Consider the following 25,643-nt stretch of genomic DNA (forward strand, 5'->3'; position numbering starts at 1 on the left):
CACCGTCTGGGCCAGCATCTGCTCGAACGGAGGGTTCTTAACATGCCTTGCATCAAACGGTTGAACGGGTTAAATCGCGAGAAAGTTTTACCACACTGCGCATGCCGAGTTTCTTACTCAATGTGGACAGTCTGGATAGGTATTAAACTGTCGGGAATCCAATCTCGCTTCCATTCTATTCGCATGTTTGAAGTTTAACGAAGTAAACAACCTTCCTTAAACGAACGCCAGCATAAGATGTGGAGTATGGTGTCACTCAGCCTAGAGAGAAGACGTGTTTCTGGCTAGCAATCCCGATGTTGAATGCACTCCAGAAGACTACATGGGTACGTATTACCATTTGCCTACATTACATGTAAATTCAGGGTATCATTTACCAGTCCAAACACCGAACTCCAATAGAATGCCACCTGCATGGACCCGTCGTACAGAAGGACGCAGCGTCCTCCGTGGCGTCCAAGCCCCCTCAGAACCCCATAGCGCTCTTCTCCTGTAGGGATTCTAGGATGGTGGCCGAAGCCAGTATGTCCTCAACCACGCATGGCAACTATCTGTCATTGAAAACATGTATTCATGCTGGGGGCGTATCGTGAACAACAACCAGAATGTACTTTGGCTCAGGTACAATGACCAGTTCCTGCTTCTTCGTCCGCAAGCGCAATAGCTTGAGCTCATCCTAGGTGCCCTTTCGTTAGATACTTTTGAAAGTAAGCAGGATCCTGCGCCATCACTCACCTCTGTGTCTATCTCTTGTACCAGACTCCCAGCCGTGCTCATGAACCCCCAGACCATACTGCCGAGCTCCTGCGCCGCCTGCGACTCGTTGTCGGTGTTGGCGGTGACGTCGGTAGAGAAGGAGCCCCCCGTGGGAGTGGGAAGCGCCGTGTCGCTGTTTGCGGATTTCGCAGGTCGAATGGAAGATATCTGGCCGTTGGATTTGAGTACGGCGCCGGTCGAGCGGTCGAGCATGATCCAGGCCTTGACGCCGGGCTTCCTGGAGAGGCGGTGCAGGGCCTCGTCCATGGGGTCGGTGCCGTTCGATGGCTGTTTGTTGACTTAGATTAGCGACCCTTTCGTTAATGATCAGATACTCGCGCTTACTATGGTCTTGTCGGCCATCTTGAAGGGTCCAAAACTCTTATGCTTTGGGTGCAGTGACGATGGGTGGTGGTGGTGGTGCTGGAATGTTGACAACAGCCGGAGGCCTGATGTCTCCGTTTCGCGGGGCACAATGTTGACTTCCAGGGGAGCTTGAGCCCCATTCCGGGGGACCAGCGTCAACTGGCCCTAGTTCGACTATGGCGGCCGGGCGCTAAGATAAGCACCCGGAGCTTGCGGCGATAAGGATTTTTCTGAGGGCGGCAGAGCAACTTTGCGACGTCCAGGTCGCAGGCTGGTCGACATTTTCTGCAGCAACTGGACTCTCTTGAGCAGCTCGTGCCGGTCACAGCAGTTTTACCTGCCCCAATGATCGAGCCAAGATGGGTTCCAGCACCAAGAAAAAGAAGGAGAAGAAGAAGGACTTCCAGAAGCCCAAGTTGAAGGTCGGGAAGGCCAAGGCGAAGCCCGACAACTTTACCGATACCAGCTTCAAGTCCAAAGGTGAGCGCAGCTTTCCTTGAGTCCTGAAGAAGCCCTTTTGAATGACTCGGGTCTTGAATTTGCGTCTTCCTCTCATGAAGGGTGTGTACTGACCAGCCATTAGCCATCGTCTTGCAAAAGCAACTGAATGAAGATGCACCGGATTTGGACGACCGCTTCAAACACCATCTGTCACTGGTGTTGTCCAGATCGGACACCCAGCGACGAGATGCGCTGGCTTACCTTGCCGGCCAACTATCCACATCATATAATCCCGTCGGGACACCGACCTTGCTCAGCAAGGTCCTGGTTCTCATGACCGATTCGTCAGGACCAGTCCGATCACAGTTGCTGAAGCTGCTCAAGGCAATTCCCGCTCCTGAAGTCCCACCACACGTGGAACAGATTATGCGATACATCAGAGGTTCTATGACGCATATCTCACAGGAGATCAAGGACGACGGGCTCAACTACATGGAGTGGATCCTGGACGTTGCCGGAGACGAGGTCGTGGAAAGCGCCGGGTGCTGGGTCAAGCCACTGAAGGACTTCACCTCCATCTTGGGCTGGACTGTTAAGACCGTTGCACCAACCCCTGGAAAGGGCGGTTGGACGTCCGCTCCTCGCACAACATTTGGCGCAAAGAAGTACGGCGCCTCATATCCACGGCAAATGGCTGTGCTTGCCAGTTTTTTGGAGCACGGTTTCAGGAAACCAGACCCTACCCCTTGGAGCGCTGCCCAATGGGTTGGCAACTTCACTCAGTTGCCGACGACCCCTGACCCTTACGGCTACTTAGGCTTGTTTGCCCCACCGCGAGACGAGGACGGGAGAATGTACCGGGATCGGGAAGACAGACAGGCCGTTTTCAGTAGGAGGTTCGCCGAGGCGATCCGGAGAGGCGTGGACGATGCGAAGAAAGAGGGTGGCATGGCGGGGCGTTCGGCTGCCCAGCTAGACAAGGTGCTGAGGGACGGCATGGGCGATTATGAGGACACGAAACGATATGACTCGGAGGAAGGGCTCTGGGGCGGGTATATCATGTAAGGTTTCAATATGATGGTCAAATCTATGGAACAAACCTATTTATGCAAGACAAATGCTTGCCACTGCCCACCAATATCGGAGTATTTTACGCTGGGGGATTTTTCAAAGTCAAATGGGAGTGAACTGGCTGAGGGCATCCGGCCCTCAAGGGAATGACATGCGAGTCTAGTAGCGGAGTGCAATCCAATGGTTGCCCCGGTGTATGACCTCTAGAGCAACAGTGAGTCGGCAGAATTCCACGGCACCCAGTCCCAATTGCCCAACGGCTAACTTGGCTTAATGGGTCAAAGCTACGCGCTTGCTGGGTTCACCCTCTCCTCGTGAGTTGCAGATTCAAGGATCTTCATCAGCGAGATCAACAAACTCTTTGGGCCCCTTCTTTCCCCTTGCAACCAACGCCTCGAGCAAGCTCATTCACGAGCGACAGGTCTTCGTATCTATCTTCGGCTTTCTTGGTGTTCTACAACTCTGAAGAGCTTGTATCAAGTGATTGGCATACGGCGAGGGATGGATTTCACTGTTTGGCTCGCGAGGTGATTAACTAGTGCTCTGATCTGGATCCCACACTCTCAGTACGTACGATGATGACTTCGAGTCTATTCCATCCGGATGGTTTTAGGATGGCAGACTCTGAAATCCGACCCTTAAACCTAAGTCTTGAGATGGGAAACGTGACTTGGTGAGAGTTCCAGCATGCCCACTCTGCCGGTCCGCCACACAGTCCATAGCCTTTCTCACTAAAGAGCCTCATTGATACCGTGGAGGTATTGTGCAGTCCTGATAGAGCAAACAGTCTTGATTTACTGATATATTCCCTCGGCGGAATTTCCTCTCTCTGAATGCTGATAGATTATTGAGAGTCTCAAGGCTGGCTACGTGTCGGAGCCGCGCCCGAGATTATGGTGTCCTCCCGTATTCGAAAAGTGTAGCGGTTGGTTTCAGCCAGACGCCGAGTACAGTAGCAGTGATCTAGTACCATAGGAAGATTCGGTGCAAATCACAGGACAGTACATTTGTCTTCATCGACGAATGGCAAGCCTGGACCTTCGTAACATGTTGGGATCGCAGGATTATCATTTACGAGGTGTTTGGTCTCTTTCATCAGCCCATGGTTTGCCTTGATCTTAGCGTTGTGAAAACTTCCCACGACGCAAACGACTAGAACAAGCAGGGGGATTACCGCTGCGAGATTCTCTTTGTAGCCGTTGGTCGCTTTGGCATAGAGCCACCAAGGCCCTGGAAACAGTCCTTAGTCTGCGTACAGTGGTCTGAAGGGCTCGTTGAAACCCGTTTGGGAATCATCTGCATGAATCTTTTTAAAAAAAAAAAAAAAAGATTTGGTGAGGTGTGACTTCCCCGACAGAATCTGACCAGGTCGCCCCCCACGATGGTGCCTTCCCCGATATAGTTGTCGCCGAGTGTCACTATCAAAACAATCCAAAACAATCCACGCGGGTCTAAGGCCTCGAGAAAATTCCGCACCATTCTACAAGATCAACTTTCACTTGGTTGCCTACGGCTGATTTGGAGTTTTCCCACAATCCTCCATCTACCTCAAAAGGCCACTTCTTCTCTGGCGTTCTTCACCATCTCCTCTTCCCTTCCACAACACCCATCAGATTTCTCGATCCCGGGAGCAATCTGACATCTTCGAGGGCATCGAGCTCGGCCACGGTCTCGATATCCTGTTCTCAACGCGCAAAGGTACGTAAGCATCGATGCTAATATCGTTTGATTGATTCTCGCGTCATTACCATCATCTTCTTCTTCCTTGTCCATCGTTCATCTACACGCACGTCTCGCTTGCATCGCCACATCAAACGGCGGCTCATGCTGAGGCATCTGGAGGTCTGTCATCTTCACCATCAGGCAGCTTTTCCCTCAGGTCCGTTTGTTGCCTTGAAATATTTGTCCATCGTCTCCCTAACTGCCTTTGATTTGCATACCCAGCCTTCTGGTCGGGCCCAGTCCTTTCATATCAACAACAAGCATCCTTCTCTGATCCTTCCGCAACACTGTGCCCTGAATCCACTCCCTTCTCCCATCGGATAGCAATATTTTTTGTCCCTCTGAGCGACCCCGTTGTCCCTTGCCGCCGGCGAAATCTTGCGGCCTCGAGCCCAAGAGTCTTACGCGAGCGTGTCTCGGGGATCAATATTGCCTTCCCTTTTCAAATACGACCTTTCACTGTGGTGTACAACCCAACCACCCATACACTCATCAAGCGGCTTTCGTTTCTGAAGCAGGTCTCTCCCTTGGTAACCCACTAACTTCATATCAGGACTTCCTTGTCCGCATTCCGCTGCAACGCCGACACACTCTCCGGCAGAAACAGTAAGTTCATACGTTCGGTCTCCATCGTCTCGGTCTTAAGTCCCCTCCTTTCCTCCATATCTAGATTTCTATGCGCCCAAAAGACGGTTCTGCACGAGGCTCCTCCCCAATAAACTGCTACTACACGGCTTTCCACTTTGGTCATTGTCGGCCATTATTCTGCACCTTCCTCGTCTATCAGTGTCTGGTAGCCCATCGAAATCCCATCGAGGTGTTTCAATTCCTCTCTCATACTTATGTGTGTTCGGCTGATTGATTATCTCTTCTCTACAGATCCATCTAGTCTGTCCACGAACTGTTGACTCGATCGAAAGCCAACACAATGTCTGGCTGGGGTAATGATACTGCCCCCGAGCAGCCTGCTGCTGCAGGCTGGGGCAATGGCGCAGACACTCGCAGTGGTGACAACGGTGACGGTTTGGGCGCTTCTGAGGAGAAGCCCGCTCCTCCCCCGCTGCCTTGGGAGCACAGAGAAGCTCCTAAGAGTGATTGGGTCAAGAAGACCGCCTACAATTATGCCAATTACAACGATGACGGCGCTGGTGCTCCTGATGTTACCGTCACTACCGTTGACTGGGAGAGCAATGCCCAGGTGTATCACTATGACGGCGAAGAGGGCGATGTTGGTCCTGTCCACACTCAGCTAGAGACCATCCTCTTCGGCAACGAGGATGAGCGTGATCCCACCGGTATCGACTTCACGAAGTATGTTATATTTCCTCTCATTGTTTGCCACACCTGATCGTTAACACTTAGGATCTCAATCATTGATGTCTTGCAGGAGGGACTCACACGCATCAACCCAATCAACTCATTTGATACAGCCGGTCTCCACCCAATCATGCTGCGCAATGTCCAACTCTGCGGATACCAAACTCCGACCCCCATCCAGCGATACTGCATTCCTGCCGTCAAGATGGGCCATGACATTATCGCCATCGCTCAGACCGGTAAGATTTACTCACAAGTTTTCTGCAGTGTTGTCGACCAGAACTAATTAGACCGTTCCAGGCTCGGGCAAGACGGCTGCCTACCTCATTCCCATCTTGAACCAGCTGATGGGCAAAGCGAAGAAATTGGCCGCCCCTCGACCGAACCCCGTTGCCGTTGAGAGCGGCGCAGCACCCCCGGTGACTGCTGAGCCCTTGGTGGTCATTGTCTGTCCTGCTCGAGAGCTAGCAGTTCAGATCTTCAACGAGGCGCGCAAGTTCTGCTACAGAACCATGTTGCGACCTACTGTTATCTACGGTGGTAGTCCCATCAGAGAGCAGATCGGCCAGCTCCAGAAAGGTTGCGACGTCCTAGTTGCTACGCCTGGTCGCCTTATCGACATGATGGAACGACCCCACGTCCTCAGCCTGAGACGTGTCAGGTACATGGTCATCGACGAGGCTGATGAGATGCTTCACTCCGACTGGGAAGAGGAGTTCAACAAGATCCTATCCGGTGGTGGTAGGTCCTGTTTCTTTCCGGCTAGGAGTATTATCTAACATATGACACAGAGCAGGAAGAGGGCAATATCAAGTATATGCTCTTCTCAGCCACATTCCCTACACAAGTCCGCAAGCTTGCGAAAGACCACCTCGCGAACACCCATGTCCGCATTCGTGTTGGCCGCATTGGCAGCACCCATGTCAACATCGAGCAGAAAGTCATTTGGGTTGACCCTTTCATGAAGAAGACTGCTCTTCTAGACCTCCTGTACGACCTTGAACCGGGCCGCAGCATCATCTTCGTCAACAACAAGCGAGTCGCTGACGAGTTGGATGACTTCTTGTTCAACAAGGACCTGCCCTGCACCTCCATGCATTCTGACCGAACTCAGCGAGAGCGCGAGGATTCGATGCGCGCTTTCCGCAGTGGCACCACCCCTATTTTGATCACCACGGGCGTTTCTGCTCGTGGAATTGATGTCAAGAATGTGAAGCATGTCATCAACTATGACCTTCCCAGAATGGACCACGGTGGCATCACCGAATACACTCATCGCATTGGTAAGTATTTGTTTCACTACACGTGCCGCTGTGATACTAACCATGCTAGGTCGAACTGCTCGCATTGGTCACCGCGGTAAAGCCTTTTCGTTCTACAACGAACATGACGAGGCTATCGCGGAGGTTCTCACCAAGACGCTGCTTGAAACAAACCAAGATATCCCGGACTTCTTGCAGAAGTTTGTTCCTGAGGGTGAAGACCGTGAGCACTTGAAGTTTGAGCCTGGCTCCGACGAGGAGAGCGAGGCTGGCGATGCTGGCGGCGCCGGTGGCTGGGGAGGAGACTTGGCCACTGATGGTGGTGGCTGGAACACTGGTGGTGACTCCAAGCCCGCTGTCGCTGACGATTCTGGTGAATGGGGTGGAGCTGGTGCCAATCCTTCTGCTGGTGCCTCTGGTAACGACACCTGGGGCGGCGGCGGCGGCTTCGGCGGTGGCGAAAACTCAGCCTGGTAGTCGGACAGCTAATCTGTCCACGCTTTCTCTGGTGCGATACCTCATCGATGTCAGGCTGCAGGTTGATGATAACTATGTGCTCATTTCTGCACGTCAGCATCAAGTGGTTTATGACTGGCTATGGATGAGAGCATTTTGTGACGCGTGGCTACTCCATCTTGCGGATTTTCGATGCAACACGTTGTTTTCAGGTATTGATCACGTACGCTCTGGTGATTAGCATCTTGGAGGTTCGTTCGGATGCCACTTTTGTAATTCTGCCCCATAGATGAACCGAAGAAAGCACATGTCTCTCATAAACGTATTTTTTCAACGGGTAAGGGCGATATCGTCGCTCGCTAATGGACCCGAAGTAAGAGACTCAAGGCATGAGCCAGCAGCATGGTCAAATTTTCGACGCCAATCCCACTGCCAGTGCTTATGATAGGTTCGTGTGTAATGCAGCGCCGATGAAGAGATCGTGAGTGTCAGGGTACGGATAATTGGCGTTCTGTTTTTACCGTATGGTGGCTATCTAGCTAGTCTTGCTTCTGGACTATTTTCTCCGCTACGGAACCAAAATCTTTCATGACGGAAGAAAGTATAATGATAAGTGTTTCACCATCGTGGGAAGCCACTTATGGTTATCCTGGCTGGATGCGAGAACCAGTCTTCGATGGTCAGTTACCGTCAGTGGTTATTTGAAATATCATCTGTGGCTGAAGGAACATATACCCGACTACCTCTGATCCTTGTAAGACAAGAGAGCCGATCTGATAAGCACTGCAACACAATGTGTTCCTCATGCTCGTGCCACTTTCGATGTAGGGTCTGAAGGGACGGAATTCGGGCATAAGTGTAGAAGGTTAACCATACAAGTTGATGAGTTTATAGTGGACAAACCACTCCCTCGGCGGGGTATTGTGCCCGTTCGCCTTGGAAGCATGGAGTAATAATCTAGACGGGCCATCATGGGGTTGGGGGCCGAATGGAAACCCAGCCGGTATGACAAACAGCCAAGACAGCCAAGGATGTCGCGCATACTTACCTGCAGGGCGTGAATCCAGAGCTTGGCACAGCTCTAGTAACATGCTATCCGTCGAGACTGCTCAGCCCGAAGCAAGATGCTGGACGGTCTGAACACCTCGATATGCTCTGTACATTCTTGATTCAGTTGGCCATATGGCTCACGCACGCTCACTTGAGACAAAGTTCAGCAGGAGACCACCATATGCAGAAACCCTGATAACCTAACCTAGAGCAGATTTCTTGGCCTGCAGCAGTGACCACCGTTGGATTTGGCCAAAAGGTCCCATTCCTCTTCTTTGGTCCGACGTATCCGATGATATCGTCTCCACCAGCAACCTCCAGCCATGTATGGTTGGGAAGATGGACTTCAGCATTGCTCTGCTTGAACCTCACACCAACGTCTGTCGTCAGGCGCGGCTAGGCGGCGCCATACCGAATCCATCTCGCCGGAGCGGCCAGAACGGCAGCGTGCATGATCCCCTCTGCACCTCAGACTTCGCCGTCATGAGTAACACGGCCAGCTTGCAACCGCGTGTGCGGCAGGGCGCGTACCTGGCCTATTGATGTGGTTCTTTTCGGGGGGTGTCCGGATGACTGCAGCCCGGGGCGGGTAGGACGGGTGAGTGAATCATGATGAGTCAATCGACACCTGTGCGGCTGTTCCGAGTTCCTGAGGCACAGCCAGAGAATTACGAGTGGTGTCAGAGAACGGTGAAATACTGAGCACTTTCGTAAGAAGACGCCGCTGGCGTCCGAGGAGAAGGACCACTCATTGCTCACGAAATCCCCAAAGGTACCGGTGAGGGTTTTGGAGTTCCCTTGTATGGTGTTATATCTACCTATCATGCGAGCGGGCACAAGTGGTGCCCAATGCCACGGATCGGTATTGTATCGGGGATTATCAAGAACAATGGAAGGACATGAAAGACAGAGACGCAGACAGAGTAAACACATATATGGCATCTTACATTGGTACCTTTCCGACAATAACAGAGGTCTATCATGACACTTGGAGAGGGCCAGCTCGGAACATATCGTTTGCTTCTCGCACACATTTTCTCAGCAGCTTACAGGCCGCAGTACTATGTATGTCTGAATAGCCGACCCGATCTCCCATGAACTGCCAGTCGCGGAAATATGCATACATAAGTCGCAACGTAGATAATATAATGAAAGTGCACCTTGCACTTACATGCATCATATACCCATCCAGCGAGCAGTCAAACGAAGCTTGACTCCAGGCCTTCGCCTGCTGTAACAGACAGCGATCAGGCAGGAGCGGGAGGGAAAGGGATTCTCCAGGAGAAAGCCCTCGCCACCGCCAGGATGATTTGCTCCGGCCCTTTTCCTCCTTCTGAGCGTGTGTGGGCTGGGTTGTAAGCATCCGGCCGGCCGAGGGAACAAACATCGTGACACTTGTCGTCAGCCAGTCCTGCCTAGACCCACTCGACTCACTCCTCTCACCAACACACTCACAAGGTCCTTGACGACATCACTGGTGTGGTCCTGGAGGAGTTTGATGCTAGGGGCACCAAATCCGAACGGACGGGGTCGCGGGCATGTATCATCGTGAAAGTTCACTGCAGACTTGGCTCATCCGGTGAACAGGTCGACCCTGAGCGTACCTACATGCCTAAAGCGGCTATAATTAGCCCCTGCTCACTATAGAGTGGGGAACAGGGGACGAAGGGGGTGAGTGAGCGTCCTGGTGTCTGGATGTCACAGCTCCTCCAAATCCACCCGTCGTGAGTCATCCGGCCGTCGCCAAATTAGGGTGCTGGGGCAACCGAGCCGGCCGCTGTCCGCCAAACGAAGCGAAAATTCGACCCGAGGACTGGGCGCCTGTGGCGACGTGACCGTCTTCGGGGGAAAAGCACGTTTCAGATCGGGGTTGTTTCGAGATGCGACGGCATTCCATGCGACTTCTCGAACACTGCCAACAAAAGCAAAACATTAGCCACATCGACTCAGGGCTGACTTATCAAAGATCAGTTGTGGTGATGGAATACTGGCTTCCCAGCTCAAAGCCCGTTTTTTTCAGATTAAGTACTATCTGCGAGGTTGTGTTTCTGGTCTCAAGCATGACATGCTCAGCTTTCCTCGATCTAAGTAGCGCAACACCTTTTCAGGTCAGATAGGTAAAAAACCATGTGCTTTTGTGCCTTTGACAAGTCGCCGTCAGCGTGTTCCCACGATGGACTCGACGATTGAACTCATGCACAGCGTTGTTCGCTGGAAAGCAGAAACTCCGTGTTGATGCATAATGTTGCCCCCAGAAGACCGCGCATGGCCGATGATCGCCTCGAGTCCGGAGTACGTCACCTTTGTTGCGACCAGGTGTCCAAATATATCGCCCCGTCTCACAACTTGACGTTGGCCCAAAACACCGGATTCCGAATATCACTATGGCTTTGCTGACTCATCGTACACTTGTCTTTGTCATCCCCTAACCGCCAACCCAATGCAGATCCTGGAAATGCGAGAGAACACGCTTTTCGCCCGATCCCTGGCACTCTATTAACTAGACTTTCCAAGGTGGTATCATACCCCACACCATCTTCCGCTCGTGACAAAAGAAAATATTTAATTATCGACACATGGGGATTTAATGTAGTTGTTGGTCAAGCAAGGATGGCATGCCCAACACTTAGTTGAGAACGCCCTCCCACATGCCAGGTCCGCCAGAGCCTCCCATGGCTGGGTGCAAGGACGGAATAGTATACGCAGTGGAGGCGTCGTTTGAGTAGCAGACACGCTTGCTAGACCACTCACCGCTGGCGGCGTAGTGGCTGCTGAGCAAGTCTCGAACGTTCTCCTGCAGAGAATTGTTCATCGAGACTGGACGGCTCCTCTTGGAGCTAGTCCGGCTCGTTTGAGTTTCGTGGTAGTTGTGCAGTTCCTGTAGAGCACGCGCAGCATCGGCAGCGTCGTCGTTCTCACGTCCTCTGCAGTCCAGAGGAGTGTCCAATGACATCTCCATCAAGTCCTTACCCACCGGGCCGGTGTAGGACTCGGGCGAGGATGTGAGGCAATTCTCTTCGTAGTCTTCTGGAACAGAGGCGATGGCTGGTCTCAAGCTATACCTCTCACTGCAAAGCTTCGCGTAGCGGCATCGCGCCTGTACATCCAATTTGGTTGACGGCGCGCTGACCAGCGACGAAGCAGATGAGATTGAGGATGAGCGTGATGTGCGGGAGGTGTCCGAAATCATCGACTCTGGGGAAGACGCAGTAGAAACAGAATTGGCGAGTGACGAGCGACGCGCTGGCTGGTAGTAGCTCAGCGGTGAGGAAGACAAGGAACCGGGCCACCGATCCAAGTTCTGAGCGGCATTGACATGCGAGGCCTGGGCCATAGCAAAACCCATCGAGCCCTTGCCACTGAGCAGACAAGACGCAGCATTCGCGGCAGGAGTGCTGAAGCCCGGTGTCTGCGGAGTAAGGCGAGGTGTCGGTAGAAGCCCAAGAGCTGGGGCCAGTCGGCCGGGAGTATATACAGTGGCCGGGGAAGGCTCCATGATGGTGGGCGTGTTGTAGCTCTTGGGAGTTGGGGTTGCCTCATTAGATTCATATCCAAAGGCGCAAGGGCGCTCCTTTGACGTGGCCAATAGCGAGCGAGGCGAGATTGGAGTGAAATCTTTCAGGAGTGCCTTCGACGAAGGGCTCGTAGGAATCAAATCTTCCACGTTGTCCAATTCCGGATTCAACTTTAGGATAAGATTCTTCCAATCTTGGATCTCACGCTCATTGGCCGCGGTGCAAGCGGCTCCCGGAGACGGAGGCTGAGAAGGCGTATACTTCAGAACGATGTCTGCCCAACGACGAAAGACTTCGTCTGTGATATGTAACTTCCAGTTGACTGCCAGCAGAAAAGCCATTTCGTTCTGGTTGATTTCTTGCGTAGCGAGTCCGGAAATCTTGCTCCAAGCCCGTGCAGAGTAGTTGCGATCCTGCAGGTACTTGGATGCCAAGATCAAAGCAGCCAGGAACATACGACGCCCACACTGCAGCACTCTGCTGGCATGGATTTCGTCAGGCTGTTCCATAGTAAAGTCATGCTTGGGAACATGAGGCTTAATTAGTATAAGATAATAGAGTGCAACTTGCAGGGTGGAGTAGCTCGTGCGGGAGCGACGCAGCGTTTCCTGGATGAAAGTGCGCAGCGGAAGCACAGCCTTGTTGCCAAGTTCGACACGGTAAACCACCGACGAGAGAGGCCAAATCGCTTCCACGATCTGTGTTGACGAATCTAAAGGTGAGGTTGAGCGCGTGCCCCATGGCAAAGGATACATCTGTCAAAGCTTACCGACGAGGTTGTCGACAAAGTTGACCTTGCGGTCACTTTGGCGCGTCAAGGCAGGTGGGCAACCAGTCCTGGCAGTCACACTAGACGACGTGCGTCTTGGGTTTTGTCGAAGTTCCCGTGGAACCTCGACCGAGAGCTGAGGCGCTTGCTTTGCCCACGAGGTGGCCGAGGTCGACTGATCGCAAACCTCGGATCGCTGTGAGCGGAAGGAAGTGGCGCCGCATGGATCCGACGAGTCGGTAGTGAAGGCGGAAATAGAGGTATCGTCGGAATGTTGCGAAGAGGCATCAGACCAAACCGAGGCGGATGAGGATGATGCCGAGGAGGCTAATGAGGAGTTGTAGGGACCATTGTATTGTGACTTGATGAAGGCCAGCGAGTCATTATCGCTGCACATCATCTTGGAGTAGGTTTCGGAGGGTATATCCCAATAAGAATTACCTCCAGTCGCCGTCAAGCAGAGTCTACCGGTAGATCGTGAACGTTGAGCAGGTCGTGAATTCTAATCGTCGAGGAGAGCTTCGCAAAGGCGCGCAGGGCTTTTGCAAAACTGAAACAAGAGTCGAAGAGGCAAGCAGGTTTTATGCGAAAACCGACTTTTCACGAACGATCAGACCGGAGGACGAAGCAAGACGGGCGACTGGAGTGGTGAGTGGAGAGTTCGCAAGAATCATGATGTGGTGGTATGTTCCAATTAGAGAAACATGGGAGGAGTGACTGGAGTGGAGAGGCAGCTAGATGGGCATCGAGCTATACTCTACCAAACCATGTGCGTCACGGGTGAGGTGCAAGTGGCCGTGCAAGTGGTTGCGGAGTCGCGATATCTCGTGGTAGTGGTAGTGGTTGGCGGAGTCGGAGAGTCGGCGCACTGGGGTGAAGGGCAGCAGCGTCTAGGGTGAGGTCATGCAAGGTACGGGAAGACTGCAACCACTATGCTGCCTGTGCAAGCATATAAGCCGGCTAGGTGGTCGGGGGAGGGACCGGAGGAGGACTCTTATAACAGAGCCGGCGATGAGGCGAATGACTGAGCGGAGATGGGCCTGGGTGTGAGTCGTCGCGTGGTGGCCTGTACGTAGGGGGGCAACGCCAGGCAAGGTCCGAAATCGAAGTCGTGTGAGTATGGTGTGGCAGGGTGGCCTCTAGCTGTCCTGTGGATGACTATGACTCTTCGCTGGGTGGCGAAGGCTACCTAACCGACAAATCCCGCTGGGCTTGGGCTGAGGTTTAATGGGGCCAGGGGGGCCAGGTCCAGGTTGCCAGGCGGTCTTGGCTGGAGGGAGGCGAGAACGGAGAGCCAGAGAAGAGAGACGGAGAGACCGGGGACCGGGGGGAAGAAGACCAGACCAGGTGCCTACCAGGTGTCCACAGGAAATGACTGTCACACGCCGTGGAAGCCTGCGGAGTCGAGTTTCAAGCTGTGGCAAGTGAACAAAGGACGGAGAAGCGGAATGACTGATAATTAGAAGAGGTTCTAGGTAGAAACGGGCGGCGTAGACTCTCGAAGGCTTGGCCGGGAACGGGAAGACGTGGTGGTCCTTTGAGTAACACGGAGAGCCAGCGGCTGTTCGTGTTGGTGCTCGAAAGGAGGGCGGATGAGTCGACAGCGGCGCTGTGTCTTTGTCGCAAGAGAACAAGTGAATGCCACCGTAGACCAAAAGAGCACAGGCTGTGGTAGTAGCTGACACGGAGAGGAGGAACCTCCAACTAACAGTGCAGCAAACACACTAGGCGAAGGAGACGCTGTTGTGGACGAAGAGAGACGGTTCCGGGGAAGAAAAGATCAAGCAAAGCCAGAATACTGTACGTCGCACTCTAGTGAAGCAGACTTTGGACAAGTCGCCGTCTGCACTCTAGATCTTGAAATCGAACATCGCGGCGGCTTTGTTCGATAGAGAGGAGAAACGGGGGGGCGACACGGCTGGGGTACAAACGAGTTTTGAATAGCAGACACTTTCCGGCAACGATGGGACCGTCGATGGGCAGGATGGGGGGGGCATCGATGGGATTTGCTGGGCTGGGCGCGAGATCTGAGGGACGACAGACAGCGAAGCCAGAGCAGCAGGACTTGGCTTGGAGTAGCCACACGTTAGCGACGACCAGGGGGACACAGGTCCCAGCCTACCACAGAGCGCGCAAAAACGGGGTTGGGCCGCTGTGCAAGACTCGGGGGGGCGTGCGGCCAGCAGGCTGTCCAGCGTGGCCGGAACCTTGATTGGCCGCCGCCACGGCCAGGTGGGTGGGCGCCCAGGGAGTCGACCCCTAAGCACGGGGCTGGGGCGTCTCTAGAGCCACTTCCCCCAAAGGTACGAATCACCGTGCATGGGCAGCGCCGAGTTGGGCCTGGTGGCCGCGTCGTGGTCTCGCTGCCACTGGCTGCCGCGAGCCAACTGTGTCATCTTCAAGGGAGGGTCCCACTGCCACCGCGCAATCACCCTTGCCAGCGTGCTGCCAGAATGTGGCCTAGTGCCATGCAGAATGCTGCACTACCCAGCGGCCATTGCGACCACAAGCGCAGAATGGGGGAATGGCTGGCAGAATCGGTACACTTTGACTGGCACTGGGGGGGTTGCAGAAAGTGAGCGAAAAGAGTCATCGTTTCTGCACCCTTTTATTTGCGGTGAAGAAGAAGAAGCAGAAGAAGAAGGAAGCAGCAGCAGCAGTAATCAAATCATCAGCAATCAGGCAGGCAGGCGGGTACGTGCAAGAAAGCAAAAGCTGATTCAGAGAGTCCGTCTGTCGCTATACGATACGACAGGTCCACGGGTAGTTACTACTTACCCGTCCTCTGCGCGCGCCAAAAGTCGTATTGCCAAATTCAACTCTCATGAGCCGTGATCTAATTAATTTGCCAGCTGTCAAATGCCCCCCAAGATGTGCCGGTCCTGTTGTGTCGCCACAGCACAGGGAAAGGAACAGGCGGAGGGATTGGATGACTGTTCTCATCTTTTGGCCACACCACCAACCACATCTACTGACCGGCGCCAGCGCCACGGCCAAGTTGGCTTTGAGCTGGGTGGTCTGGACGCATCCAGATGGCGAATTTTCTGTGCTTCGATCTGCTCGTCCGTCTCGATCGTTTCTAATCAGCCGTGCCAAGCCAGCAGTATTCTCGTGTTGTCCAACGGCAAACTGTGAGGCTATCCCCGAACGCCTTGTCTGGGTCTGTTGAGTTGCATTGCCTGCCATTACACTACCATGCTGAGGGCTCCTCGTCTTACGGGATTTCGGCAGGCCTGTCTGCAGGCCTGCACGATTTGGCCATGCTGAGTTTGTTGATGAACACTGCCCAATGTCTCGCCCTCTACGTCCGCAGCCCATGCGTTGTTGAGAGTATCTCCTGGATGCATTGTTCAGGGTGAAGGGTCAAGCACTGCGTGTCGCAATCACCATCTACGCCCCAATCGTGGAGATGAACAGCCATAGCTACGGGATTGTACTGCGCGTCCCTAATCGGCAACGCACACAGCCCCAGCCAACGAGGCAATTGGACCAAAAGTACGCTATGGGTCCCATCTCCACAACCGTCCGCGGAGTAACCCACTATTTACGAATGCGCCCAGCATTGCGTCAGCTTGTCGTTGGGAGTGTACTGTACATTACTTACACAGCAGCTTATCGTTCTGGCCACGCCACGGAAGCAAGCAGACGCAATACACTTACTTCGCCATTAGTTAAAGCGCAATCTCTTTTCGGCAAATCATAGAAAGCAGCATGCCAGAAGTCGTGCTATTGCATCAAGGAGAGCAAAAAAGCGTAGATCCAATCCTTCTGGCTAACGTAATAGCTGCGCAGCTTCCGCGACTCGGAAGTGATGGGGTTGTTTCATGGCTTAAGCTGCCCGTTGCTAAATCTAGTAGTCGTAGGCATTGCGTGTTTTAGGGGTACTATTCTGGCAAGGACCGCAAACGCACGGCAATTTGCGCAGTCTGCGAACGATATATTTGGATATGACACTGTACCAAAAGTCGATCATGCTGTGATAAGCCCCTGGAGGACGCATTGATTGATTGAGTGCGCCCAAGTAGGTATCACTCCCCCATATGCTATTCAAAGCGCAAACTGCACGAGTCCCGATGGAGCATAGAATTTGGCCGTTCGGAATCGAGATGTGCGAAAAGTCGAGGGACAGAGTGAGTGATGCGACCTTGCTCACCGCATCACGATCGAGTAGCTTGTACAACAACAGCAAAGACTTCGGGTGGTTTGCAGAGAAACACTGCCATTCCCACTGGCTCTGCTTCCTAGAGCCCACTCGATCCCCGGCTGGGTACCGCTCTCATTCGCCGTAGCCTTCTGATAGCCTTGTCGTTAGCGATACCAGAACTGCACGTACCGACCCTACCGGTCGCCGTACTGCCTCAGAAGCCGGCAAACCCTTCCAGCGCCATTCGTCCCTTTCACCCTTCCCGGGCCGACGAATGAAGCGATCTTGCAACTCATCATTTCCAGCGAGACCATCTTCTTGCCTCCATGAGACGGATCATACATAGTATTGCAGTTGCGTGACGAATTGCCTCGCGCTTTGGTGTTAGGCGTTTGGCTAATGGTGCTAGCCACTGACCTGCCCGGTCGCCTCTCCTCAAGTTACTGTACTCTCACTCTACAGAACCATTAAGATGACAGCCAAATATCCCATTGCTTCTGGGTGCTGTGGAGGTTTCGTGCCTCGTTCATGGCAACTAAGTGATTGTGAAACTGCGTTGCTATGGTACTCTGCATGCAGGCTATAGACCGATGAACATGTCCGCCGCGGCAACCAGCCTCTGGGTATGTACATACGCATATATGTGTGTGAAGGAGAGGTACTCGACTAAATGGCTAGTTATCTTGATTTAACCATCATTCTACCATGATCCCACCTTTATGCAGAGTAACCCATATCGGGTTATTATTGAAGGTGTTGAGCAGTGCTGCCAGATAGAGTATCGCACCTTTTGTCTCGGCAAGGCGCTTGTCTTAGGCCCCCAAGACGAGCAATAAGCATCTAAGCAGCCTTCTGCAACCCCGCGTATCAGCCACGGCGATCACAGTTGAAGTCGACATCCTCTAAAACAGGGCATATTGCAAGCAACTGTACCAAGGCGGACTCTCATCGGTCCCCCAGGCAGGCTCATATCGCGGGCAGGCTGGCCTTCAGGGTTGCAGCCGTGGCTATGACCAATATGCGCTAACCTGTGCAAGCTAATCAAATGACAGCCAATCAACACCCGGCCTCTAATGATCACTGCCCAAAATCTTGCCTGTCCCCACGACTATGACTCAACGCCGCCCTCATCTCATGTTGAATTCGATACAACGGGAGGTTCAGCTATCACGCCTTGTCAAACACAGGCTGACCCTAGCGAAGCCGGAGTGTCTGCTGGAAGTAAGCCTTGGGTGTTGGCGTCAAGGAGCGTGACAAGCACCGGCGTCTAGGCATAAAGGCACTATGGCTCATTCATTCTGCCTGACGCAAGTAGTTGAGATGGTGGCATGCTTGTCAGACAGTGTCGAGGCGGTTCGGTATGATTGTGGCATGACAACTACCGTTCACGAGCTTGGTAGGAATTTTCTGCCAGCAAACATGACCCAGACGGCCAGCCTCGGTGGTCATCGACATCACGGGGAAGATTGACTCGTCCCTCTGTGACACTCACGGGTTGACGAGAGCATCCGGTCCATCAAACTTGTTGCCGCGCGGGTTTCTAGTATACAACCGTCCCCGGCGCTAGTGAGAGTGCACGCGCCAGTATTGCGGCCGCAGAAGAGTTACCTTACTGAGTCACTGCGCTCGACCGGCGGTTAGACCTCATAGGCTTCACAGCGCTGAACGCCATTACTGAACGCCAACCGAGGCCTTCAGCAGCGAAAAGCTCAGTAGTCGGGGGCCCTAAGATTCCAGAGAAGAATCCCTTTAGTAGACAGCACTAGCGAGCAGTGTAATGCAAAAGCCTCCCCGAAGAGCAGTCACGAGAGCTGATCATGGAACTCACCCAGTGTTCCCGGAACGAATTGCTTACACATTCCCCTTTCTAGCCCGCCAAGCCCGTCCCCAAACCCAGCCCCCATCCAATGAGGCAGCCGAGCTCAACCAGGTCAGCATGAGTAAGTGCAGCACAGCCAGCCATAGCGGGGTTGATGGTCAAACCACTTTATCACGCATGTCATTGGAGAAAGGGCCAGGAAAGTCCGAGACATTCTTACGAAGGTGTGAACTATCGTGAATGGTGCTGTCTAGAACGCAGATGGTCCTGGGTCGGTTCCGGGTCACACGCCTCGTTCGACTTGGGTTATGGCTAGGGGACGCGACACTTGCGACCAGTTGCCGAAGGGCTCGCGCGGTCTTTGCCATGACGGCGGCCCATATCGCTCTCGCCGTCGCCGTGAGCTAAATACGCAAAATAACTTTTCGAGCAAGCACTGCCATCAACATCATCATGCACCTGACTGACGATGCAGTGCGTTTCCCCGTTGCATTATGAACAAGGTCGTTCAATTCACACAAGTTTGTGGAGTCTTCTGTAACAGTGCCCGTGGTCGCCGACAGTATTGCAGTAGACCGGAACCAACGAACTTAGTGACGAATTATCGTCAGCTCCGTTGCACACGAGATGTGAACCACAAGACAGTACAAACTGTGGTAGCCCCTCTCACTCGGCGAGACCAAAGCTTCGTCCATAATGTTTTGGGAACACACATCTCCACCGGCCACTCACACCTGCCTCGATATTGATGACATATTCCAAACAAAGCATGTAGACCAACATCGGACTCCTCCTGGATTCGCAACATGATTCGGCCAGGTTTGGCGCCGGATGCGGCGGGTTGGCGATAGCGGCGACACCTGCCCACCAAAGCTCGGCAGGATCGCGGGCGACTTTCAGCGCGCCAGGCAGCACAGCACAGCACAGCAAGCAGCATGAACACAAGAAGCATTGCAGCCAGGCGATCCTTCGGCGTTGGCATCATTGCTTCCTCGGGCTGTGCCACAGGTGTGGATACTATCCGCGATCCTACGGAGATGAACGCACGGGGTTGCCAGTAGGTACTACAGTAGTAGAATAGAATCCTGCTCTCCGGTGCCCCTAAATTTGGGTTCAGGCAGATCCTCCTGCTCCCCTAGATCCTCTCAAGACCTTCTAGAAGCTTTTGATTTTCGCTTGACGAGGGAGATGGAGTTCGAATAGGCAGCCAACGCCTCGTGTAGATCCCTGGCCAAACTCTAGTCGCATCTGGTGTGATTAACCTTGCTTGCAGCACGTGTGTAAGTAAGGTGGTGCGGGCTAGGCAACAGAGCAACAGGCCTTGGCATATCAGAAACGAGGGTTGCTTTTTGCCGTGAATCCGCAAACATACACGAAAATTCCCTTGGAACACCTTGCACAGCTTTCTTACACCCTAATGACCAGGTCTATATTGGAAGGAAGAGTTACTATAGCGGGCCAAGGTTCGTCGTCCATCGGCACCATGGCCGTCTGACGTGAACAGCGGTGCCTCCCAGATAGGCGGTGGGTATTAGCCAGATAGTGCTCTATACCAAAAGTGCCTGTCCGCCCCCAGATGTGTCACTCTCAGCGGCGGATTGCACAAGTCGAATGCAATACTGCGATGACAAGCATCCACTTCCTCCAGGGCACCCAGGCAGGCGATTCCACACGCGCCACACCCGTTGCTTCGTACGGATGACTGCTTCCCCCGACCCACTACGTGACCATGCAGCGTCCAAGATGCACATGTAGCAGCGTGAAAATATGATGAATCACCTGCCTGCCTGCCTGTGTGCCTGGCTGGAAACACCATGGACACAGCTAGAAACGCATCGCCCACCCGGGATGGAACCCCTCACTCACGATGCTGACAGAGCCCGAAGCGCCCTGTCCCTCCCTTCCCTTGCTTAGCTCGGATGGCAGCCCAGGGATACATGTCAGAAGCGCGTCAGCTGACAACCCGTCTCATCCATTCCCCGCACTTCCGCGGCTGCTTGAGGCTACGGATGCTTTATGCCGGATGTGGCGGACGGGGTTGATGGCCACCTCCAGCGGTGGGAGAGAGAGTGGTGCTGCCGGGCTTGGGCAGATATCGTGACATTCAGCCGTACCTAGGGACCGGGAGGTGGCTGCTGGTCTCCAGCTTGCCTAGAGACTTGCCTAGAGACTCGGCACCCGACTGACTAATTGCTTGCTTGCTTGCCTGCCCGCCTGTCCGGGTAGCCAGCCATCTGAGCTGATGACTCCTCCAGAGGAAGATTCATCATCGATGAGGGATGAGCAGGACGGCAAGAGACGGCAAAGATGACCATGAAGGGGCGGCCTATGTGTCATTGCCCTGTCTTACGCTTTGGGTGTGACCATGTGAGTAAAGCTGGGAGGCGTGGTTGCCGAGAAACGGAGCTCGAAGGCGACTGATGACCAAGTTGAAACTTGAGTCTTTTCTTGGTGACGAAGGAAGAAGGGCCAAGCTGGAGTTACATCGTCACGATGTCTGCCTGTGATGGTGCGGGCAGGCTGGAAGTCATCTGGCGAGAGTGATGGTGGCAATGCCTGGCTCAAAGGGGACCCGAAAAAATGTCCCAAAGGTCAAGGGAATGGTCAAGATCAGATCAAAGGCCAAGGCCACAACAGGCCTTGGCGCTAACCTTGACTCTGTGAGTGATGAGTGATTCACATATCGGGTTGTTCTCAGGGGCGTTGCGAGCTGTGCTGGCCAAATGAGCAGCTATAGGGAACGGCCAAGGTCGTAGGCTGAACTTGTGCCATCATTTGATACATTGGGTAGACTAGAGGTTCGATGGTGGCAGAACACCGAGAACGAGCAGAGAGATATCAGTCGGGAAGCAGCATTTCCACCACGACAGGTCCACAAGTCGATAGAGGCTAGATATGAAGAACGTTAACGAACTGCCATCTTATCATGTACGTCTAAGTTTGATTCAAAAGATCCCAGACGATATCCACCCAGACGGCGACGATGTGTATTTGTCTAGAGCACACGGGTTTGATAGCCTCATGAGATTACATTGCACTACAGTCATGCTTCACATGCCCTCAGCCCAGACACCGGTCTGCACATCCCAGGTTGTAGCGAGAGTACAGCACGTGTATGCGGCGAAGAACAGAGAAGGAGAGACTTCTTCTGGTGGGATTTCATCGGCTCACGCAGTGAGCGGTACGAGCCGTACCAGGCAGACCATGAGACATCCTGGTTGACATCGTTCTTGAGAGCTGCAGGTGATTGTACACATCCGATGATATACACCCTTCTGGATTTCAACAGACCCCAAAGGACAGCCCGCAAAGAAAGCCCGGGGCTGGTTGCACTTGCGCCGTGTGGAGGAGTCTGTGTCTGTCTGACCTTGTCCCATGTGGGCGTGGTTCAATGGACTGTCGGAATACCTCCTTCGCCTATACTAGCAAGGATAACAAAGGTGAACTCGGCTGATGATCATGGCACACAATTAGAAAAGCTCGACTACAGACGCAGTCAAAAGACTACACTGCTTCAAGGCCGATTAACATGTAGAGCAGGCACGTAGAGGAAGACATACGAGCTGGGCAGGTTTTCGTCGCATTCCACTAGACGGCTAAATTCAGCAATGAATCAGAATTTGGTCTAGTCTGTAGGACAACAAGTGGTCAAAGTACGCATGAGTTGGCTTGAGACGGAACACATGAGGCATTAAGCAAAGCACGCGAGCTGGTCATGAGCGTTGAAGCCAAAAGATATTCATCCAGCGTGTCCTCTGTTGGTGCCTTGGAACGTACTCGCCTCCATATCGAAAGCAAAGCCTTTTTTATCATACAGAAACCGCAATATTCCCAGACCACCTTATTTTTTCGGAAAATTTTCTTTGCCTATAATCTAGGAAACCCATCCAGCCACATCCACATCCTAAGGTGGGTCTGATAGTGACATCGAGACACATTATACGCAGTCGGCTTACGAAGCCATATAGGTGCTGGCATCGATACCTTCCTTAGGGAACTCACTAGACATGGCATTAGTATTCGTTTCATATGCTGAAGATAATGAGTGAGCTTACGGAAGAGCGACTTCGAAACGCTTCTCAATCGCCTTGAGCACGTCCTGGTCCTGGTCGCTGCTGACGAAAGAGATGGCCAGACCCTTGGTTCCGAAACGACCGGCACGACCAACACGGTGAAGGTAGGAATCGGCATCGGCAGACAGATCGTAGTTGATGGCCAGGTTGATACGCTCAATATCAATACCACGGCCGAACACATCAGTTGCAACGCAGATACGCTTGTTGAACTCCTTGAACTCCTTGTAGCGCTTGATACGCTCCTCCTGGCTCACGCCAGAGTGGACGGCGATGGAGGGGAAGTTACACTCGCGCAGAAGCTTGTCAAGCTCGGTGGCACGCAGTGTGCTCTTGACGAAGATGATGACCTGGTTGAACTGAAGCTCATCGAGAAGCTCGTTGAGCTTGCGGTTCTTCTCAGCCTCACTGAGCTTGATGTAGTACTGCTGCAGACCGTGGAGGGTCAACTTGGTGTCTTCATCGACGTAGTGCTCAGTGGGGTTCTGCATGAACTTCTTGCAGATAGGCTTGACCTCATCCGAGAGAGTGGCGCTGAACATCATAACCTGCTTCTGCTGCGGGGTGGCGCGGAAGATCTCCTGAACGTCACGGCGCATGTCTGCCCACACGATTAGCTTGGGTCGTATGGCTGTTAGGACTGCTCTCTCGACTTACCAATCTGGTCCAACATCTTGTCACACTCGTCGAGGACGAAGATGCGGACGCTGCCGAGGCGCAGATACTTGTCCCTGATAAGGGCTTGCAGACGACCTGGGGTCCCGACAATGATGTGAGGGTGGGTGTCCTTGTTCTTGAGGATCTCGGCATCCTTGGCGATGGGAGTACCACCGTAGAAGACACCAGTCTTGATGTCGGGCATGTACTTGCTGAAGCGGTTGTACTCGTTGCGAATCTGGAAAGCCAACTCACGAGTGTGGCACATAACCAAGACAGAGCACTCGCCAGCGACGGGCTCGACTTGCTGCAAGGTGGTCAGGACGAAGACGGCCGTCTTTCCGAGACCAGACTTGGCCTGACAGATGATGTCACCTCCGAGCAAAGCCTGAGGGATACAAGTCTGTTGAACTGCAGGTAGCGACGTTTTGTTAGACAAAGGTTCCCAAGAGTTGGTAAGCGGAGGATGTGAACGGAATGGGACATCGACAAGGGTCCGCCCATCATCGCAGCATAGCCGTGGCAGGTGTTGTTCTTCAGTTATCATTCCACCCCGTGGCGGCCAGCCTCTCCACAAATGGCAATCCATGACGTTGCTTTGCATGTCAGGCCGCCTCTCCCCCATCCTCATAGATGCTTCCGAAGGCAGGGCTGCCAACGGACCAGGCGACGTCTATAGATCTAGACATGGCAGGGAGGGCCTTGGCGTATTCATGACAAACGCCATGACGGGGCAAGTGAGTAAATCACCGCCGCCGATGCCAGATCAGACGAGGAGTCGCGTATATCGCGGTCCCGCAAAGCTGACGATACTTGATTGTCTTGTGCAATGGCACGAAACAGTGCCGTCAGAGTGGCACGTTTTCCGTAGCGACCGGTAGGCCGGTCGGGTCCCCAAGCCTGGGTCGCGTTGCGCGCGCTTCCTTCTCCCATCGACTCTGAAATGGCTCTTTTTTTTTCTGGCTTGCGATGCGATGTGGTTTGCTTTGCTTGCGAGATGGACGGACGCTTGAAGAAGGAGGGAGGGATGGACATGTGGACTTGACCGGTGTAGCTTTGAAAGTGAGACTTGTGGTAGACTAACCCTCCGAAGGATGCTCGAAACCGCAGTCGGTGATAGCGCGCAGGATCTCGGGCTTCAGGAGGAAATCACGGAAACCAGTGGAGTGGATGCCGACGTAGGAGCCCTTCTTGTCGACGTTGTTGCCGGCAGCGGCGGCATCAGCCTTCTTGCCGTTGGCGGGGGCGGCATCGTTGGGTGCCAGCTCCTCGTCGGAGTAGTCGATGAGATCCTCTTCGGCAGACATGATGGCGGTGGTGGTTGTGGTGGCGACGGTGTTGTTGGTCGAGTGAGATTAGTAGCGGACTGGGTGTCGTGTCCAGAGAGTAAGCTGTGACGTCTGGCGCGTTTGCGACTTTGGCGTTCTCGATCAGGATGCCGCCGAGGTGCGCGACAACACGAACAAACAAGAAGGAAGATGGGAGGTAGAAGTGAGGGAGGCGATGCAGACAACCAGCGTCGAGTCGAGAGCTGTCCTCTGGCGAATTTAATCGATGGGACAAAGCAGGACGGACGGTCGGTCGAGGCTGAGGAGAAGAAATGTGTGACTGGATGTTGGGGGTTGCGGGCGGCTGACGGATTCAATCGAGCTGGACCTGGCAGGAGCAGGGGGGGGGGGGGGGTTTGGGGGGGGTTTAGCAGGGAAGGAAAGAGAGAAAGGTGGGCAGGCACACAGTGAGTGCACGGGCAGCGGGCAACGAGCAATGAGCACAGGTGGCAGAAGTGGTGGTGCGGCGCAGTCCCTCTGGAGAGACGTGCCAGACAGACAGCCCAGATAGCCCAGACAGCCACACAAAAAGACCACCAGCATGCAACGGGACAGCCAGAGCCAGCTGCGCTAGCCCCCAATGCGGACTGGCCGCGGATCTTGGGGGGCTGTGCACCGGCCGGCGCCACAATGTGAGTTAGCGGCTGAAGTCCGGCAGTGCTTCCCCAGATTTTCCACTTGGGCAACCAACCCAGGCCTGCCAGGCTGCCAGGACGAGATGGGATTGGTTTGGATCAAGCTCAAGCACAAGCTCCCACACAGACACGACTTACAGTGTGCAGTGAGTCTGAAGCTCAAACTAGAGTTCCCTTGACAGCTTCGTGTCTCACCTCCCCCACGTCAGACCGTCTGTTGGATATCCAAGACCCCATTGACACGGCCCATTCCGCCGGTCGC

At 53.7% G+C, this 25,643-nt stretch overlaps 5 protein-coding genes across 5 annotated transcripts; 2 read left to right on the forward strand and 3 right to left on the reverse strand.

The window, feature by feature from the left end:
• Window positions 1-571: 571 nt before the first annotated feature.
• Window positions 572-1,119, reverse strand: JN550_001536 (uncharacterized protein; the record flags this gene model as incomplete). Its single annotated transcript, XM_049312731.1, has 3 exons — window positions 572-676; window positions 736-1,044; window positions 1,102-1,119. 3 exons carry the CDS (start codon window positions 1,117-1,119, stop codon window positions 572-574), a joined length of 432 nt encoding a protein of 143 aa, XP_049176387.1.
• A 362-nt stretch (window positions 1,120-1,481) lies between these two features.
• JN550_001537 (uncharacterized protein) lies at window positions 1,482-2,628 on the forward strand (the record flags this gene model as incomplete). Its single annotated transcript, XM_049312732.1, has 2 exons — window positions 1,482-1,602; window positions 1,706-2,628. 2 exons carry the CDS (start codon window positions 1,482-1,484, stop codon window positions 2,626-2,628), a joined length of 1,044 nt encoding a protein of 347 aa, XP_049176388.1.
• Window positions 2,629-5,284: 2,656 nt separating this feature from the next.
• On the forward strand, window positions 5,285-7,412 carry JN550_001538 (uncharacterized protein; the record flags this gene model as incomplete). The annotated part of the gene is made up of 5 exons (XM_049312733.1): window positions 5,285-5,667; window positions 5,719-5,912; window positions 5,974-6,414; window positions 6,465-6,956; window positions 7,006-7,412. 5 exons carry the CDS (start codon window positions 5,285-5,287, stop codon window positions 7,410-7,412), a joined length of 1,917 nt encoding a protein of 638 aa, XP_049176389.1.
• A 3,655-nt stretch (window positions 7,413-11,067) lies between these two features.
• JN550_001539 (uncharacterized protein) lies at window positions 11,068-13,125 on the reverse strand (the record flags this gene model as incomplete). Its single annotated transcript, XM_049312734.1, has 2 exons — window positions 11,068-12,668; window positions 12,726-13,125. 2 exons carry the CDS (start codon window positions 13,123-13,125, stop codon window positions 11,068-11,070), a joined length of 2,001 nt encoding a protein of 666 aa, XP_049176390.1.
• Window positions 13,126-22,640: 9,515 nt separating this feature from the next.
• JN550_001540 (uncharacterized protein) lies at window positions 22,641-25,618 on the reverse strand (the record flags this gene model as incomplete). The annotated part of the gene is made up of 7 exons (XM_049312735.1): window positions 22,641-22,689; window positions 22,744-23,362; window positions 23,419-23,829; window positions 24,141-24,458; window positions 24,503-24,712; window positions 24,786-25,005; window positions 25,577-25,618. 7 exons carry the CDS (start codon window positions 25,616-25,618, stop codon window positions 22,641-22,643), a joined length of 1,869 nt encoding a protein of 622 aa, XP_049176391.1.
• Between the last annotated feature and the right edge of the window lie 25 nt (window positions 25,619-25,643).

The sequence above is a fragment of the Neoarthrinium moseri genome (genome assembly GCF_022829205.1).
Source record: "Neoarthrinium moseri strain CBS 164.80 chromosome Unknown scaffold3_Wmoseri_CBS_16480, whole genome shotgun sequence".
In the NCBI taxonomy this organism is placed as follows: domain Eukaryota; kingdom Fungi; phylum Ascomycota; class Sordariomycetes; order Amphisphaeriales; family Apiosporaceae; genus Neoarthrinium; species Neoarthrinium moseri.